Source organism: Hemitrygon akajei, chromosome 13, assembly GCF_048418815.1.
Source record: "Hemitrygon akajei chromosome 13, sHemAka1.3, whole genome shotgun sequence".
In the NCBI taxonomy this organism is placed as follows: Eukaryota; Metazoa; Chordata; class Chondrichthyes; order Myliobatiformes; family Dasyatidae; genus Hemitrygon; species Hemitrygon akajei.
The window spans coordinates 94,762,328-94,778,389 of NC_133136.1; the positions used below are offsets into that span (position 1 = coordinate 94,762,328).

General features: G+C 43.6%; 1 protein-coding gene across 11 annotated transcripts in view; it reads right to left on the reverse strand.

The window, feature by feature from the left end:
- Nucleotides 1-16,062, reverse strand: part of map9 (microtubule-associated protein 9) — a 260,518-nt gene that overhangs the window by 63,311 nt on the left and 181,145 nt on the right. For all 11 annotated transcript variants that reach the window (XM_073065102.1, XM_073065097.1, XM_073065099.1 and 8 more), the window contains 2 exons: nucleotides 8,424-8,592; nucleotides 4,607-4,696 (listed from right to left, as the gene is read on the reverse strand). In XM_073065102.1, the coding sequence (XP_072921203.1) occupies nucleotides 4,607-4,696; nucleotides 8,424-8,592 (259 nt within the window). The remainder of the gene's footprint in view (nucleotides 1-4,606; nucleotides 4,697-8,423; nucleotides 8,593-16,062) is intronic.

Here is a 16,062-nt window from a genome sequence, read left to right on the forward strand (position 1 = left end):
AATCACTACCTCCTAAGGGTTTATTTCCCTTCAGCTCGCTAATCAAATCTGGCTCAATACACATCCCCCAATCTAGAATTGCCTTTCTTCTAACCACAAGCTGCTCTAAAAACCCAACTTGGAGGTATTCTGCAAATTCCTTCTCTTGGGATACAACACCAGCCTAGTTTTCAATCTACCTGCATTTTGAAATCCCTCATGATGACCATAACAAGTCTCTTTTTAAATGCCTTTCCTATCTCTTGTATCCCATGTCTTTTTTACCCTAACAGTTTCTTAACTCTAAACACAAGAATTCTACATCTTCTGATCCTTTGGCACCTCTTTCTTAGGATTTTATTTATTTTTTAACCAAGAAAGCCAACTCCACTCCTCTCCCTGTCCTTTCTAATACAATGTGTATCCCTGGATAATATATATCCAATTGCGATGTTCTTACAGCCATGACATCATACCCATCAATCTCTAACTGATCATCTTCCTTGTTCCATAAACTGCAATCATTTACATATATTATTTTTGTTCAGAGATACAATGCAATATCAATCTGTACTGCCCAGCAACCCCTGACAATCCCAATTTAACCATAACCTAATCACAGGACAATTTAGAATGACTAATTAACCTCCTTGATGTGTCTTTGGACTGTGGGAGGAAATTGGAGCAAATGGAAAAAATCCATAGATTCCATGACAAAGATATACAGAGATTCCTTAGAGGCCACCAAAGCTGAACGCTGAGTGTCAAGCTGTAATAGCTGTGCTAACTGTCATGCCTCAAAATCTAATAAGTATGACACCTGTATTCATCAGCCTTTTCAGTTTTGCCCCATGTTACCAGAAGTAAAATTTCTAAACAATTTGTCTTTTCATTTATTCTGGAGACTTCATTAAGCTCTCTCACATTCTCCTTCCTTTTTACTTTATCCTCACTTTTCCAAACTGTTGAAACTACTATTTAGTTTAAAGATATTTTTCAATCCATTCCACTGACTACGATTTTGCCCTATCATCTGCCTACCCTTCCATACATTACACACTGCATCTAATTGTATACCAACTGCCCTATTACTCCAGTTCCCATCCTCATGTCAAATTAGTTTAAACCCTCCTGATCAGCTCGAGCAAGCCTGTTCACAAGGATACTGGTCCACCTCGAGTTCATGTGTTAACAATTTATCTTCCATATTTGTAACAGAAATTGCTCATAAGAGGGGCATACCTTTAAGGTGTTGGGAGGAAAGTATAAGGGTAAGTATGCTGGGAGCATTTAAGAGGTTCTTAGCTAGGTACATGAATGTGCAGAGAATAGAGGGATATGGATATCGGTCAATCCTTGCTGACTTGATTTGACATAAACAATGCATCTCATTGTATTTTTACTGTACACGTGACAAATAAAGTCAATCTAATCCATGATATGAAAGACAAGCTGAGGGGTAAGATAGATGGATGATGGAAAGGGCCAATAAATGGTACGAAGGACAATGAATCAGCCATGAAGGAACAGACTCAATGGGCGAAATAGCATAATTCTGCTTCCATGTCTTAATGTCTTATGATGTAAGAAGCTGGGAGGTGAGAGGCTGAAGAGGGAAAGTGCTGAAGAAGAAGGAATCTGACAGTCTTCTCAAAAGTTGGTCATGGAATAAAGGAAAAGAGGTAGGTAACCAGAGGGACGTGGTGGGCAGGTGAGGAGTTGAGAGGGTGATTAGAATACGGGGAAACATCAGAGGAGGAGGGGTGGGAAGCAAAGCAGAGTGGTTTCCTGGAAGTTAGATAAATCAATGTTCATGCCATCAGGTTGGAGTCTACCTAGATGGAATATGAGGTGCTGTTCCTCCATCCTGGATTTGGCTCCAGTAGAGGAGGTCACAAACAGACATGTCAGTGTGAGAATGGGAAGCTGAATTGAAATGGGTGCCCTTCCGGAGATCCTGCTTGTTGTAGTAGACCTACAGGTGCTCAATGAAGCAGTTCACCAATCTGCATCAGGTCTCACCACTGTTGAGGATGCAAGATACAATAAATGACCCCGAAAGATCTATAGGTGAAGTGTCACCTCACTTGGAAGGACTCTGCTGTCCATCTGTCCCAACCCACAGACCTTTATCCTAGCATTCATCCCTGCAACTGTGACAAGTGGTATACCTGCCTACACCTCCTCCCTAACAACAGTTATAACACTTTCCACTGTCCAACTCTTTTAGCTTCAGCTCTTCACCTCTCACCTTCAAGCTTCACACATCATTCATCCACCTTTCCTTTAACCTGATCTCACCTACCTCCTGTCACCATGTGCCTTCCCCCATCTGCTTATTCTAGCATCTGTCCTCTTCTCTTCCAGTCCTCTTGAAGGGTCTCAGCCTGAAACATCAACTGGTACTTCCCTGCATAGAACCCCTGCAGTATTTTTTGTGTGTTACCTGCATGGATTCTATTTTGTGTTTTCTGTCAGTTTTGTCTCCATTTTCTCTATTTTCTCTTTAACTTCCCTTCTGAACCTAGTGAACTCAACTAGGTCCTCACTTGTGAAGCAGAAGTAGAAGTGATATTTTCTATTTGACTATTTATAGCATGTGATTTTAATGCATATATTAAAGATCAGTGTAGGGAGAACTTCTGAGGTGCATCTACGAAAACATTTTGACATGATATGTAGGCATATTAACCAAAGCAAGAACTTTACTTGGAGAAACACACACAAAATGCTGGTGGAACACAGCAGGCCAGGCAGCATCTATAAGGAGAAGCACTGTCAACGTTTCGGTCCGAGACCCTTCGTCAGGACTAACTGAAAGGAAAGGTAGTAAGAGATTTGAAAGTAGGAGGGGGAAGGGAAAATGCAAAATGATAGGAGAAGACCGGAGGGGGTGGGATGAAGCTGAGAGCCAGAAAGGTGATTGGCAAAAGTGATACAGAGCTGGTGAAGGGAAAGGATCAAGGGACAGGAGGCTGAGGGAGAAAGAAAGGGGGAGGGGAGCACCAGAGGGAGATGGAGAACAGGCAGAGTGATGTGCAGAAACAGAGAGGAAACAAAAGGAGGGGGGGGGGGAAACTAAATATATCAGGGATGGGGTAAGAAGGGGAGGAGGGGCATTAACGCAAGTTAGAGAAGTCAATGTTCATGCCATCAGGTTGGAGGCTACCCAGCCGGTATATAAGGTGTTGTTCCTCCAACCTGAGTGTGGCTTCATCTTGACAGTAGTGGAGGTCATGGATAGACATATCAGAATGGGAATGGGACATGGAATTAAAATGTGTGGCCACTGGGAGATCCTGCTCATATCAGAATGGGAATGGGACGTGGAATTAACATTGACTTCTCTAAATTCTCAGGGCATCGGGGGGAAGGCATTGACATGGATAGAAAATTGGTTGGCAGATAGAAAGCTAAGGGTAGCGGTGAATGGGTGTTTCTCGGAATGGCGGGTGGTGACTAGTGGGGTGCCACAGGGCTCGGTATTGGGACCAAAGCTGTTTACCATTTACGTTAACGATTTGGATGAAGACATAGAAAATAACATCAGCAAATTTGCTGATGATACTAAGCTGGGTGGCAGTGTGACATGTGATGAGGATGTTAGGAGAATTCAGGGTGACTTGGATAAGCTGGGTGAGTGGGCAGATACTTGGCAGATGGCGTTTAATGTGAATAAGTGTGAGGTTATCCACTTTGGGAGTAAGAACAGGAAGGCAGATTATTATCTGAACGGTATAGAGTTGGGTAAGGGAGTAATACAAAGAGATCTCGGAGTCCTTGTTCATCAGTCACTGAAGGTGAATGAGCAAGTGCAGCAAGCAGTGAAGAAGGCTAATGGAATGTTGGCCTTTATTACAAAGGGAATTGAGTACAAGAGCAAGGAAATCCTCTTGCATTTGTACAGAGCCCTGGTGAGACCACACCTGGAGTATTGTGTACAGTTTTGGTCTCCAGGGTTAAGGAAGGACATCCTGGCTGTAGAGGAAGTGCAGCGTAGATTCACGAGGTTAATTCCTGGGATGTCTGGACTGTCTTACGCAGAGAGGTTAGAGAGACTGGGCTTGTACACGCTGGAATTAAGGAGATTGAGAGGGGATCTGATTGAAACATATAAGATTATTAAGGGATTGGACAAGATAGAGGCAGGAAATATGTTCCAGATGCTGGGAGAGTCCAGTACCAGAGGGCATGGTTTGAGAATAAGGGGTAGGTCATTTAGGACAGAGTTAAGGAAAAACTTCTTCTCCCAGAGAGTTGTGGGGGTCTGGAATGCACTGCCTCGGAAGGTAGTGGAGGACAATTCTCTGGATGCTTTCAAGAAGGAGCTAGATAGGTATCTTATGGATAGGGGAATCAAGGGATATGGGGACAAGGCAGGAACCGGGTATTGATAAGAATTGATCAGCCATGATCTCAAAATGGCGGTGCAGGCTCGAAGGGCCGAATGGTCTACTTCTGCACCTATTGTCTATTGTCTATAAATATTGCAATGAATTTTTTGTACATTTCTTAAAATTGAACAATCCCTTTACTTTTCTGATAAATTTCAAAATTAATGTTTTAATATTGAAAGTAGCAGTTTTATGTAATAGAACATTGAACCATTGGGAATAAATCAATAAACCTGTTCTCTCTTCACATTTTCCTGTTGTACTTTCAGCTTTCGATGTCTCTTATTTTCAGAAAGAACTTGTCTTTTCCTTTCCAGCCACTCCTGTATGATATTAATAAATACATGTAAATTATTGGGAACTAAGCACAGATAAAATATTCCCAAGGTTTACTGAATTAAAGTCTTATTATAAAAATCTTAGCATTAATAAAAAGATGAAAAAGAAAATGCATTATAAACTAGATTATCATCCAGATCATTGACAGCACTGTTTCCTGTGGCACACTATTAGCACAGGCCTCCAGTGAGAGAGGCAACAATCTACTTCCACTCTCCAAAGTCAATGCTGAATCCATTTTGCTACTTCATCCTGAATGCCAAGCAATGAAGCCTTTTTGACCAGCCACTCCTGTGGGAGGTTGTCAACACCTTGCTAAAGTCCACATGGACAATGACATCTCTTTCGCTCCAGTCCTGCTGAAGGGTCTTGGCCCAAAACATTGACTGTACTTTTTCCCACAGATGCTGCCTGGACTGTTGAGTTCCTCCAGCAATCTGTCTGTATTGCTTGGATTTCCAGCATCTGTAGATTTTCTCTTGTTTGTGACAATGTCCATGCCTTTCTTCATCAGGTTACCTGGTAATCTGCTTGAAAAACTATATATTTGCTTAGACAAGACCTATCATGCATGAAGCCACGTTGATTATCCCTAATTAGACCCTGTATATCCAAATACTTAAATATCTCTTAAAATGCCTTTCAAGAATTTACGCACTACTGATGTCCAACTCACCAGCTTAAAATTTCCCAGCATATTCTTAGGTACTCTGTTGTACAACAGAACAACATTAGCTATCCACCAGTACTCCGGCATCTCACATGTGGCTAACTTTGTGAAAGTCCCATGCAATTTCTGCACTAGCTTCCCACAAGGTGCTGGGAACACCTAGCAGGCCAAACAGCATCGATGGAGCAAGTTTCATAGAGTCAATGTTTTGGACCGAGACCCTTCATCAGTTGATTGGACTTATAGGATCTGCAAATTTTCTCGTGTCAGGGAACACCTTATTAGGTTCTGAGGTCTTAACCACCCTAATTTTGCTCAAGGCAGCTAGCACTTCCTCTTCTATAATCTATATATGGTCCATAAACTCACTGCTGATTTGACTCAGTTTTATATGGAGCTGGCTGAGTTGACACTGCTCTGCAGATTTTTCCAGTCCTGTGCAATGGGCCCTCAATACCTGACTAAAGTCTCCCGTGATAGCATCAGGGTACACCATATCGTGCTTTTAATCATGGTGCACTTTGTACAAGGTATGACTATAACCACTGGAATTTTTCCCCTCAATGCTCATTGGCTTCCATTTTACTGGGGCTCCTTGATCTATGCTCAGCCAAGTGGTCCTTGAGGTCAAAGCTAATCACAATTACAGTATCTAATTCTGGAATTAAGATCTTTGGTACATGTTTGGACCAAAGATGAATTTGACTGGCCCTGGTGAAATGCAACCTGAGCATGTGTAAATAAGTTACTGTGTTTTATTAGCTTTGTTTATGAAAGGTAGAGCATTAAGCTGATATTGTGAAGAAGCCAGATGAAGTGGATTTGTCCTGCTTTCTGTGAACAGGAATGTGGCAGTCTCAGAATGTGAGTGTAACTCTCACTTCAGCTAGCGGCTTAATAAAGGGGGTGATAACCCCTGGCCCAGCCAAACTTAAGAAATCTCATTTGGGTGGATGCTGTGCGATATGTCCCAAACATAACACAATATACAATTAAACGATTGAGCTTTATAATTCTTACCTTGACTATATGGTAAGTAAAGAAAACAAAAAAAAAGAAAAAAAAGTTTCTCATGAAACTGTCTATTGCGCAATGTCGGAGCTCACTGATAAGCCGGTCGTTCACCTCCAACTATCGCTGACCTTCAGACCCTCGCTCCAAGTCCACTCCATACGGCAGTCTACCAACTCTCCCCATTCACGTCTTCTCCCCTCATCTCTCCCCGGCAAAAGACCGCAAAAATCTCTCTTCCAGATTCACAAGAAAGAACAACATTTCCCCGCATTCTAAAACCCCGTTATCTCTAGTCATAACCCAAACATTGCTGCTACAGAAGAACCATTACCTCAGTAGTGAAGCCTTACAGTGTGTTACACTCCCCCCCCACCAAATTTAGTCATGTCCTCATGACGTTGAGATAATTCGCCAACCCGTCCTGCAAAACACAAAGCCTAATCCAGGTGTAAAAGGCAGTGACATAGCTCCCCAGCACAGCAGGGGTCACACTCTGTTGCCCTGGTGTTATGTAAGCCAACCTATCTGGTGCTCTCCTAATTCTGTGAGACCTCCGCACCCCATCATCTACCTCTTCTGGTTCCGACACTACTGGGGATACCTACGGTCTACCTGGTGAGGCCTCTCCCGATCTATCACTCGTGCCCACCTGTAACTCGGAGCCCTCTGTCCCGTGGCCAAACCCCACTTCCTCCCCTGCAGAGTCCTGTTGTAATCTAGGCTGCCCACAGATAGCCCCCCCCCCCACATCACCTGTCTCAATGGGAGAAAGGCTGGGAGTCTCTTTCTCAATCACTGGGGAGTTAGCAAAAGGCAGCATATACCACACATCCAAGACCTCATCCTCCAAATCAGTATCCCTCTCAGAGGTGGGGGCCAGCCTAACCTCCATGGTCCACAGTCCTCTCCCACTGGAATCCTCCTTCTTCATCCCATTACTTTTCCATCTATCACCTCCCAACTTGTCACTTCACTCTCTCCCCCACCCATCTACTTTTCCCATCACATGCTTCACCTATCACCTCCAAGGTTGTACTCCTCCACCACCTTCTTTTTCTAGCTTCTTCCCCCTTGCTTTTGTGTCCTGATGAAGCGTCTTGGCCCAAAACTTCAACAGTTTATTCTTTTCCATCGATGCTGCCTGACTTGCTGTGTTCCTGTAGCACTTTGTGCGAGTTAATCTGGATCACCAGCATGTGCAAAATCTCTTTTCTTCCCATTTACTAGCAGCAGGACAATAACTTTTTATATCTTGGTGATACAAATCCTCATCCAGGTTAAGTATATCTGGCTCTGCCACCTTCTCAGGCACTGCATATCAAATTGCAAGCATCTTCTGGGTGAAAATAAGATCCTCAAATCCCCTCTAAACCTCTTACTCTCCACCTTAAATCTATACCACCTGGGCTTCGACACCTCTTCGTGGGGAAAAGGCTTGTTACTATCAATCCTATTGCTATCAGCACTTTGGCCCCATTGGCTCAAAAGCAAACAAACCCAGCCAATCCAGTCTCTTGTACCTTAAACAATCCTTTCTCAGAAACATACTGATGAAACTCCCTGCACTATGTCTAGTGCATTCATGTCTTTCCCCATTACAAGAATAATATATAAAATTGCATCTGTGCTCTAACCAATGAGTTTTAAGATTGCAACACGATATTGGTTTGAATCCTATCAAAAATGTCCAGGGGCATATTGAACATAGAACATTACAGCATACTGAACACAGCTCATTACAGGCCCTTTGGCCCACAATGTTGAGCCAAGCAAAACTTTGCTTGAGAAATTTGATCCAATTTGGCATCCACAAAGACCAGCATAGACAATACTGTATATTTGAATTTTAGGGTAGTCCCATTGTTGTAAAAGCTATACAGAATATACAAAGAAATTATAATGGTAAAATCTACTCTTACATGTTTAGTAGTAATGCTGTAGTGTCTCCCCATCTATAGATCATATCAGTAAAAATAGACCTTTGAATTGCAAACACACAAAAACATTCATAATTCCAAATTCATCACCTGATAAATAGATGCTCTGATTGTGTCTGTAGCTTCAAGGTTAGAAGTTTCATTTGCCTTTCTGTCCAAGATTTTTAATGTTCCCAAATACCGAGGTTCAGTTGTTTTTGATTGTGGGCTTTTTCCAATTGAAGAACATTCCAGACTCTCCACTGATGAATTCAGAGACCTGTGAAAATTGCAAACTTTTTCTTGATTTCTTGATCCCAATGTTAAACAAATGAAGATGTGAAAATGGCAAGGTGAAGTCAAATATGATAGGAGAATCAATGTCACACACAAACATGACTCTGTGGACATAAACAACCCTCAAGTATGTTCCTTCCCTGATGCTAAGGTTAACAATGTTACCAATGATTCAGAATATTCTCAAGTACAAGAGATGTACACGATAGTATAAATGTGATGTGATAGGTTGAGTAAGGGAAGAGTGAAGGTAGGGAGATTGAAAAGGTAAGACTCAAGGACTATAAACCACATGTTACTGAAGGTAGAAACAGCAAAGAAATACATGACTGAAAAGCTAGTGCAGGAGGGAGGGATCAAGTTCTTGGGCAAATGGGATCTCTTCGGGGTGCAGATGGCTGTACAAAAGGGATTACACTTGAACTGGAGATGAACCAAGCAACACACACAAAATGCTGGAGGAACTCAGAGGACCAGACAGCAGCTATGGAAAAGAGTAAACAGTCGATGTTTCGGGCCAAAACCCTTCATTATGACTTCATGTCACTTCTTCGACAGTTTGAACGGGGCAAAACTGCGCAAGCGTGTGAAGGTCAGCCTGTGAGGCAGCAGGAGAGTTTAAAAAGTGAGATTAACAGAGTGAGCGACGGAGTAGTGGCAGAGTAGGAAGGTTTTGGCTCGAGAGGCTTTGGCGAGCAGAGGCTGAGGACGAGCTTCCTTCCAGTGAGGTAAGGCCGGGTAAGATCCTTTAACTAAACTAATTAACTTAGAAGTTGGTAATGGAGGCAGCAGTTAGGGCAGTTGAGTGCTCCGTTTGCAGGATGTGGGAAGTCAGGGATAGCACAATTGTCCCTGATGACTACACCTGTAAAAGGAGCATCCAGCTGCAGCTCCTCACAAAACGAGTTAGGGAAGTAGAGCTGGAGCTGGATGAACTTCGGATCTTTCGTGAGGCAGAGGCAGAAATAGACAGGAGCTTCAGGGAGGTAGTCACCCCTAAAATTCAGGAGACAGGTAGCTGGTAAGTATACCATTTTGGATACTGTTGGTGGGGACGACCTACCAGGGACAAGTTGCACTGGTCTTGTCTCTGGCACCGAGACTGGACCCTCAGCTCAGAAGGGCAGGAGGGAAAAGAGGAGACCAGTAGTGATAGGGGATTCGATAGTTAGGGGGACAGATAAGAGGTTCTGTGGGAGAAATCAAGAATCCCGGAAGATCTGTTGCCTCCCTGGTGCCAGGATCCGCGATATCTCAGATTGAGTTCTCAGTATTCTCAAGAGGAAGGGTGAGCAGCCAGATGTTGTCGTCCATGTAGGGACCAATGACGTGGTTAGGAAGAAGGAGGAGGTCCTGCAAAGAGAGTTTAGAAAGTTAGGTGCAAAGTTGAAGGATAGGACCTCCGGGGTTGCAATCTCAGGATTGCTACCCATGCCACGTGCTAGTGAGGTTAGAAATAGGAAGATAATGCAGCTAAATACGTGGGTAAGGAGTTGGTGCAGGACAGAGGGCTTCCTGTTTCTGGACAATTGGGCCTTGTTCCAGGGAAGGTGGGACCTGTTCCGAAGGGACGCGTTGCACCTGAATTGGAGGGGGACTAACATCCTTGTGGGAAGGTTTGCTAGTGCTGCTCTGGGGGGGGGGGTTAAACTAGATTTGCAGGGAGAGGGGAGCCAGAGTGTTAGAGCAGACAGTGAGGTGGAGGAGGATAAAGGTCATGCGAGAACTGCAAGTATAGTGCATGGAGTAAAGCCAGATCTAACATATAAAGAGGCTTTGAGGAAAGAGAAGCAGAATAAAGGCTGTAAAGGTAGTAAGGTGGAAGGGCTAAAGTGCGTGTACCAGGGCAGGAATGGATGCTCAATATTCCTGGATTTCAGTGGTTTAAAAGGGATAGAGAGGGCGGAAAAAGAGGAGGAGGGGTGGCATTACTGGTCAGGGATACTATTACAGCTACAGAAAGGGTGGGTAATGTAGCAGGATCCTCTTTTGAGTCAGTATGGGTGGAAGTCAGGAACAGGAAGGGAGCAGTTACCCTACTGGGAGTATTCTATAGGCCCCCTGGTAGCAGAGATATCGGAGAGCAGATTGGGAAGCAAATTTTGGAAAGGTGTAAAAATAACAGGTTTGTTATCATGGGTGACTTAAACTTCCCTAATATTGATTGGCACCTGATTAGTTCCAATGGTTTAGATGGGACAGAGTTTGTTAAATGTGTCCAAGATGGATTCCTGTCACAGTATGTTGACAGGCTGACTAGGGGGAATGGCATACTAGATCTAGTATTAGGTAACAAACCGGGTCACGTCACAGATCTCTCAGTGAGTGAGCATCTGGGGGACAGTGACCACCGCTCCCTGGCCTTTAGCATTATCACAGAAAAGTACAGAATCAGAGAGGACAGGAAAATTTTTAATTGGGGAAGGGCAAATTATGAAGCTATAAGGCTAGAACTTGCAGGTGTGAATTGGGATGATGTTTTTGCAGGGAAATGTACTATGGACATGTGGTCGATGTTTAAGGATCTCTTACAGGATGTTAGGGATAAATTTGTCCTGGTGAGGAAGATAAAGAATGGAAGGGTGAAGGAACCATGGGTGACAAGTGAGGTGGAAAATCTAGTCGGGTGGAAGAAGGCAGCATACATGAGGTTTAGGAAGCAAGGATCAGGTGGGTCTATTGAGGAATATAGAGTAGCAAGAAAAGAGCTTAAGGGGCTGAGTAGAGCAAGAAGGGGGCATGAGAAGGGTAAAGTAGGGTAAAGGAAAACCCCAAGGCATTCTTAAATTATGTGAAGAACAAAAGGATAGCAGGAGTGAAAGTAGGACCAATTAGAGATCAAGGTGGGAAGATGTGCCTGGAGGCTGTGAAGGTGAGCAAGGTCCTCAATGAATACTTCTCTTCGGTATTCACCAATGAGAGGGAACATAATAATGGTGAGGACAATATGAGTGAGGTTGATGTTCTGGAGCATGTTGATAATAAGGGAGAGGAGGTGTTGGAGTTGTTAAAATACATTAGGACATATAAATCCCCGGGGCCTGACAGAATATTCCCCAGGCTGCTCCACGAGGTGAGGGAAGAGAATGCTGAGCCTCTGGCTAGGATCTTTATGTCCACGTTGTCCATGGGAATGGTACTATAGGTTTGGCGGGAGGTGAACGTTGTCCCCTTGTTCAAAAAAGGTAGTAGGTCTAGTCCGGGTAATTATAGACCAGTGAGCCTTACATCTGTGGTGGGAAAGCTGTTGGAAAAGATTCTTGAGGTTCCGGGGACGTCATAGTTGAGAATGGCAGCTTAAGTCACTAGCTCCTCTGGAAAAACGTGTATTAAGCCCCGTTATCCCATCAAGTATAATACTTTTCGAAAAATATTTGAACTGAAACGAGGGGCAAGAACGGGGAAAAAGAACGGAAATAAAAAAGCGACACTGCGGAGCCTGCGTCCGAGAGGAGTTCAGCTAGCAGCTCTCCGACCCGACCGCGTGCTAGCGAAGCGGCGAATATCTTCGAAATCCTGAAAGAAATAATGGAGGTCCAGAAAGAAATAAAGCAGCAGCTCCATTAATTAAGGCAGAGCTTGCCAGCGTTAATCAAAAAATAGCGGTGGCAGAGACTCCAATTGAGAAGGTGGAAGATTGCGTTCAAAACGTGGAACGGATACTGAGTAAGACAATAAAAATATGACATCACCAAGAAGGTAAACTGCTTGACCTGGAGGGAAGATCACGGCGGAAAAATATCAGAATCTACAATGTTCCCGAAGGAGCGGAGGGCTCATCTATGACGGAGTTTGTCGGAAAGTTACTGCGGGACGCGCTGGATATTCCCTCGGCTATGAAGCTGGAAGTGGAAAGAGCCCACCGCACGTTAGTCCCAAAACCTACCCAGGATAGAAAGCCACACTCAATAATAATTAAATTCCTTCAGTACAGCACCAAGGCGGAGATTCTACAAAGGGCCTGGGGTAAGAAGAGAGTGTTTTTCGACGATAAATTAATATATTTTGACCAAGATTACCCCCCTGCGGTCCTCCAGAAATGCAAAGAATACTCTGAAGTAAAGCAAGTACTAAAGCAAAAAAAGATTAAATTTCAAACTCCGTACCCTGCTAAACTTCGAGTGTTTTATGACAATGGGACGCATTTGTACCAGACAGGCGACTACAGACATGAAGGGTTGCCCGTCAGCGTGACCAAAACGACGGAAAGCCTGACTGAGGAATTATCCCGCTCCGCTTGGGAAATAGTGCGAGAATCGAGAAGGCAGGAGAGGAGAGGAGGCCGAGAGAAATATATCAGGAAGAGACCAGGAGTTTCCTAAAGACAGTCCTCACCCCCTTCAGAAGAGCCATAAGGTTTGGAACTTTAAAACTTTAAACTTTAAAAATGTTGAGAAGCTAAACAGAAGCAAAAGTACACGGTGATTTCTCGAGAAATACTTATTATAATGTGGATTTTATATTACTTAGTTGTTATTCTTTTTCACTCACTTACTCCTTTTCCCCCACCAAAATGAGAATATGTAGTGTGTGTGTGTGTGTGTGTGTGTGTGTGTGTGTGTGTGTGTGTGTGTGTGTGTGTGTGTGTGTGTGTGTGTGTGTGTGTGTGTGTGTGTGTGTGTGTGTGTGTGTGTGTGTGTGTGTGTGTGTGTGTATGTATATATATAGGAGGAGTACACAGGGAAATCTTTTCTGTGTAATGGATTTGTTCACTGACTTTTATGAATACTGCAATTGGGCCCTCAACTCACAAGTAGGAGGGGTTATCCCCCACAGCTAGACATTTCCTCTAGCTCAACGCAGGGTCATCTACTAGTGACCTCAGCCTTGGAATCACACGTTCGTTGTCATTTTTGTTATTATTTGCATTTCTTGGTGTTTATTTGTTCAGGGAGTAGATCGATTAAGTTTTATTCTAATTTCAATGATACATTGACAGGTAAATACAGATGGCTAAGGACAAGGTAAAATTCATTTCTTTTAATGTCAATGGGCTATTAAATCCGATGAAACGTAAGAGAATTTTATTCAATTTGGAACAATTTGATTCATACTGGGAAAAATGGTTTAACTACATAATGCCTCATAGGCCTGATTTTATTCTCACTAATCAATGAATCTGTTGTTAAAAAAAAGATCACTCCCTACTTGTACATAGTTCTTTCCTTTTGCTTGTTTTTTCTTTCCACTCTTTTCTATAAGTGTATACCTCAGATAAATACTTTGTGGAGATTTGTGATATATGTGATTATATGATATATAGGTACAATGTCTTAAATACATCTTATGGAAATGTTTGTTTGATGATGAACTTCAATAAAAAATTATTTAAAAAAAGGAAAAGATTCTTAGAGATATGATCTATGGGCATTTAGAGAACCATGGTCTGATCAGGGACAGTCAGCATGGTTTTGTGAAAGGTAGATCATATCTAACAAGCCTGATAGAGTTCTTTGAGGAGGTGACCAGGCATATAGATGAGGGTAGTGCAGTGGATGTGATCTACATGGATTTTAGTAAGGCATTTGACAAGGTACCACACGGTAGGCTTATTCAGAAAGTCAGAAGGCATGGGATCCAGGGAAGTTTGGCCAGGTGGATTCAGAATTGGCTTGCCTTCAGAAAGCAGAGGGTCGTGGTGGAGGGAGTACATTCGGATTGGAGGGTTGTGACTAGTGGTGTTCCACAAGGATCAGTTCTGGGACCTCTACTTTTCTTGATTTTTATTAACGACCTGGATGTGGGTGTAGAAGGATGGGTTAGCAAGTTTGCAGATGACACAAAGGTTGGTGGTGTTGTGGATAGTGTAGAGGATTGTCGAAGATTGCAGAGAGACATTGATAGGATACAGAAGTGGGCTGAGAACTGGCAGATGGATTTCAACCCGGAGAAGTGTGAGGTGGTACACTTTGGAAGGACAAACTCCAAAGGATATTTGGTGGTGTGGAGGAGCAGAGGGATCTGGGGGTACATGTCCACAGATCCCTGAAAGTTGCCTCACAGGTAGATAGGGTAGTTAAGAAAGCTTATGGGGTGTTAGCTTTCATAAGTCGAGAGATAAAGTTTAAGAGACGCAATGTAATGATGCAGCTCTATAAAATTCTGGTTAGGCCACACTTGGAGTACTGTGTCCAGTTCTGGTCGCCTCAGTATAGGAAGGATGTGGAAGCATCGGAAAGGGTACAGAAGAGATTTACCAGGATGCTGCCTGGTTTAGAGAGTATGCATTATGATCAGAGATTAAGGGAGCTAGGGCTTTACTCTTTGGAGAGAAGTCAAGTCAAGTCACTTTTATTCACATTTCGACCATAACTGCTAGTACAGTGCATAGTAAAAATGAGACAACGTTTTTCAGGACCATGGTGTTACATGACACAGTACAAAAAACTAGACTGAACTACGTAATAAAAAAACAACACAGAGAAAGTTACACTAGACTACAGACTTACACAGGACTGCGTAAAGTGCACAAAAACAGTGCAGGCATTACAATAAATAATAAACAGGACAATAGGGCAAGATGTCAGTCCAGGCTTTGGGTATTGAGGAGTCTGATAGCTTGAGGGAAGAAACTGTTACATAGTCTGGTCGTGAAAGCCCGAATGCTTCAGAACCTTTTCCCAGACGGCAGGAGGGAGAAGAGATTGTATGAGGGGTGCATGGTGTCCTTCATAATGCTGTTTCCTTTGCGGATGCAGCGTGTAGTGTAAATGTCCGTGATGGCGGGAAGAGAGACCCCGATAATCTTCTCAGCTGACCTCACTATCCGCTGCAAGGTCTTGCAATCCAAGATGGTGCAATTTCTGAACCAGGCAGTGATGCAGCTGCTCAGGATGCTCTCAATACAACCCCTGTAGAATGTGATGAGGATTGGGGGTGGGAGATGGACTTTCCTCAGCCTTCGCAGAAAGTAGAGACGCTGCTGGGCTTTCTTTGCTATGGAGCTGGTGTTGAGGGTCCAGATGAGATTCTCCGTCAGGTGAACACCAAGAAATTTGGTGCTCTTTACGATCTCTACCGAGGAGCCGTCGATGTTCAGCGGGGAGTGGTCGCTCCGTGCCCTCCTGAGGTCAACAACAATCTTTTATTTTGTCCACATTAAGAGACAGGTTGTTGGCTCTGCACCAGTCCATTAGCCACTGCACCTCCTCTCTGTAAGTTGACTTGTCATTCTTGCTGATGAGATCCACCATGGTCGTGTCATCGGCGAACTTGATGATATGGTTCGAACTGTGTGTTGCAGCACAGTCGTGGGTCAGCAGAGTGAACAGCAGTGGACTGAGCACACAACCTTGGGGAGCCCCCGTGCTCAGTGTGATGGTGTTGGAGATGCTGCTCCCGATCCGGACTGACTGAGGTCTCCCAGTCAGGAAGTCTAGGATCCAGTTGCAGAGGGAGGTGTTCAGGCCCAGTAGGCTCAGCTTTCCAATCAGTTTCTGAGGGATGATTGTGT